Genomic DNA, 3,923 nt, shown 5'->3' on the forward strand with positions numbered 1-3,923 from the left:
GACTGAGGTGGGGGGGGGCAAAGTCACCCCGACAATGTGGCATTGTCTCTTAAGGGTCATCAGACACACTCAAGATAGTATCTTGGCCCCCACCACTTACAAGCTGTGTTATCTGAGGCAAGTCACGTCATCTCTCTGAGCCTCAGTTTCCCCACCTGTCAAATAGGAATAGAATAGTAACTACCTCCTAGATTTGTAGTGAGACTTACAATGTAAGGCACAAGCAAAGGGCTGGGCAAAGAGAGAGGGCATGTATCGCATCACTTCCAAGATATATTTTTTAGCATGAGGGTGCATTGAGTAATGGATGGTTAGCTATTTGATATTACGTCCAAAGAATGTGTGTCTCAGTACCTGGAATTTCACCATTAGAGATTCAGTCCTTTGCTTTTGTGGTCTCCTAGTGTCCCTGCTTAAAAGGTAAATGGGGACTTGCTGGGTGGCGCAGTGGTTGAGAGTCCCCCTGCTGATGCAGGGGACACGGGTTCGTGCCCCAGTCCGGGAAGATCCCACATGCCGCGGAGCGGCTGGGCCCGTGAGCCATGGCTGCTGAGCCTGCGCTTCCGGAGTCTGTGCTCCGCAACGGGAGAGGCCACAGCAGTGAGAGGCCCACGTACCGCAAAAAAAAAAAAAAAAAAAAAAAAAAGGTAAATGGGAATTTCAGAATGTGGGCTAGAGTTAAAGGAAAACAGAGACTGCCCCACTTTTCCTAGGGGTCCTCTGGCCTCAGTTGTTCTCAGGGTCTTGCCTTCTTCCCCACCTCTTGTCCTCTGTGCTTTCTGAAGAATAGGGTGGCCGTTTTCCAGCTTGAAAATCCCTGGGCCTGGGAGGAGGATGGGAAGAGGAACACCCGGCAAGAAAGCCCAGGGGAGGTGGCAAGGAGAGGTGACCCAGCTCTCTCCTCGCCAGGCCCGGGGGACCAGCTTCCAGGTGAATTCTCAGCAGTTCCTCACCACGAAGCCTTGTCTGCCCGACCGGGATGATGCCTGGATGCCAAGCGAGCCGTTCTAACACCTGCAGCCGCTTGAACCATCCCACCAATGTGTCCTTTCTGGCCTGGGCTGGGACTCCAGGCTGGTCCCACGGCCCCAGCGTGACCTGGGCTAACAACCTCAAGTGCTCTCTTACCTGAGTGGCTCAGAGGCAAGCAGCAGCCCTTCAGAGCAGTCTGACAACCCCGGCTCCCCCAGACTTCCAGTGAGGAGAATTTGCATGGGCCGGCCCTACAACTCCAGGTGTGTGGAGACAAGCCACTTGGTGAAGTGCCCCAAGGTGGCCAGAAAGCTTGCTTGTCGTGGCAGTCCCCACTGCCTGCTCTGTACAGATCGTCCCTCCGGTCCCTCTGGCCCCACCTCCCTGGACCAACTCATCAGAGGCATCAACTACCTTGACAGATCCACCAATGCCTTCTACACCAACGGCCCTAAGTCATCCCTGAGCCTGCCGAGGCTTGCAGCCAGCTACCTGGCACGCGCCGCCAACTCCATCCACCTGGACAACCTGGACCACTCCTTCCCCCGCAGGTACTCCAACCCCAGCACCAGACTGGCCGCCTCTGACAACTCCTGCACCAGCACCTGCATGGCGCCGTCCTCCAGGGCTGTCCATGCTTTGCAGTACGTGGATGACTCCACCAACCCGAGCTGCCCTCATGGGCCTCCTAGCCGGAACCTCACTCCCATGCTGCCGCAGAAGCCGGGGATAAAGTTGCCTGAGCTCCCTCTCTTCGGCAACGGGATCTTTTCCTTAGGTCATCTGCCCAAGTTCTGGGAAGCAATCCTCTTGGGTTGGAGAGCCCCCGAGCCCATCTCTAAGCCCTGTAGCTGGTGGTGACATCAACACCAACCGTGAAGTGGGCACACATCCATCAGGCTGCAGTTGTGGAAAATAAATTGTCTGTGGCAAAATGTACCTTCCAAGCCTCCATTGGGAGTGGTGGTGGGGACAGCCATTTAGATGGGGGGTTAGACACTTGAGGACCTACAGGGCCGGGCAGGTAAAAGTGAATGGGTGAAGGGGGCTGGGTGGTAGTAGGGAGTGGTGGAGATTGTGACTGAGTGGAGAGGGGATACCTCGTCTAAACCCAGCTCTCAAATGGGCGGTTACCTTTTCAAGAGAAGCCAGGAATCTGATTTTCTATGTGTTAGCAACAAATTTAAAAATATCATGGTGTTTGAGGGCTGAACAAAAGTACTTGCAAGCTGAATGTGAGGCCCACAGATCTGAGTTTGGAATCTCTGATTCACACCTTGAATGAATCACTGGGGAGCTTCTCAGCCTCCCTTAGCTTCTGCTGAGGCTGTTCATTCTCAATCCCTATTCATATTCTTCTTCTTCTTTTTTTTTTTTTTTTTTTTTAAGAATTGTTATTGGGCTTCCCTGGTGGCGCAGTGGTTGAGAGTCCGCCTGCCGATGCAGGGGACGCGGGTTCGTGCCCCGGTCCGGGAAGATCCCACATGCCGCAGAGCGGCTGGGCCCGTGAGCCATGGCTGCTTAGCCTGCGCGTCCGGAGCCTGTGCTCCGCAACAACGGGAGAGGCCACAACAGTGAGAGGCCCGCGTACCGCAAAAAAAAAAAAAAAAAGAATTGTTATTGATTTTAGCACAGCCGCATGTAAGAAGAAAGGTAGAAGTAATAATGATCAGGATGACAGTGACGATAGGAAAGCCTCACATAACACTTAATGTGTGGCAAGTACTGTGCCAAGTACTTTATATATATTTGTTCTTTTAAAGATGTGGTTTTAATGACCAGGGCCCAGGGTAGATGTAGAGCAAACCTTGATGGCTAGTGTGACATACGTTGGAACAGGCAACCAAGGTTGGTTAGAGGTTGGGGGACAGCCTTTCCTGGGAAATCTCTGAGGAGAGTGGACTGTCCAGGCCAGGTGAGAGCTGGAAGGGTCAGAATGAGGTGGGAATATCTGGGAAAATGTTCCCTGGGCCACCGAGGGCTCCAAACCTTCAGAGACTCAACTGATTTGGGTGCTGAGGAATCAGGTCCCACAAGGCACCCAGTTATTCACCATCCTTCTGCCTAAGGGACTCTGGAGACCAGATTCCAGATGAGTTTTGCCACCAGCCTGCCCTGAGACCTTGGGGACATCACTTCCCCTCTCCAGGCCTCTGTTTCCCTTTCTGTAACATGAGTGGGGTCCTTTTGATGGTCTCTAAAGGCCCTCGGACTAGAATATTTCTGAGTCTCTCCTCCAAGTCCAAAGCCACGCCTGGAGCTTCCTGAGCTGAGAACTGAGAGTGCCTCCGCCCAAGAATTCAGGCTTCCACAGTCCTGAGCCATCTTTCCAGGCTGCCCAGGGGCCATTTCAGGCCTCAGGGTCCATTTCTCTGTGGTTCTGAATTTCGGGCCCAGTCCCTTCTTGCTGGAGTTTTCCTCTCTCCTTGGAAATATGAGGGCCAATAGCAACTCAGAATGTGGAATGGGGCTGACCTTGAAATAACACAGAACCTGCAGGTCTACAAATTTCCATGGCTTTTGGAGGTCGCCCGCCATGGCCTAGCCCTGTGACCAGGCAGAGAAGGCAGCAAGCCTGCAATATCCATGAGATTGACACGGTGGTCCCAAGGCAGAAGGAAGGAAGGAGGCACCGAACCCCTAGCCCATTGAATTCACCTCCACTTTTTTTTTTTTTTTTTTTGCGGTACGCGGGCCTCTCACTGTCACGGCCTCTCCCGTTGCGGAGCACAGGCTCCGGACACGCAGGCTCAGCAGCCATGGCTCACGGGCCCAGCCGCTCCCCGGCACGTGGGATCTTCCCGGACCGGGGCACGAACCCGTGTCCCCTGCATCGGCAGGCGGACTCTCAACCACTGCGCCACCAGGGAAGCCCTCACCTTCCCTTTTATTCCATCTCTGAAGACTGGGGAGATCCTCCCTGGGTCCAAAGCTCAGCAGTGCAGCACACT

General features: G+C 53.9%; 1 protein-coding gene across 1 annotated transcript; it reads left to right on the forward strand.

The window, feature by feature from the left end:
• Positions 1-634: 634 nt before the first annotated feature.
• LOC111163261 (uncharacterized) lies at positions 635-1,833 on the forward strand. Its single transcript, XM_022551803.2, is given in 2 exon segments — positions 635-1,127; positions 1,130-1,833. Coding segments are annotated over 2 exon segments (852 nt in total). The 5' UTR covers positions 635-979.
• The last annotated feature ends 2,090 nt before the right edge of the window (positions 1,834-3,923 follow it).

The sequence above is a fragment of the Delphinapterus leucas genome, chromosome 1, assembly GCF_059928025.1.
Source record: "Delphinapterus leucas isolate spDelLeu-1000000601 "Yukka" chromosome 1, BTC_Dleu_Yukka2, whole genome shotgun sequence".
Lineage (NCBI taxonomy): Eukaryota > Metazoa > Chordata > Mammalia > Artiodactyla > Monodontidae > Delphinapterus > Delphinapterus leucas.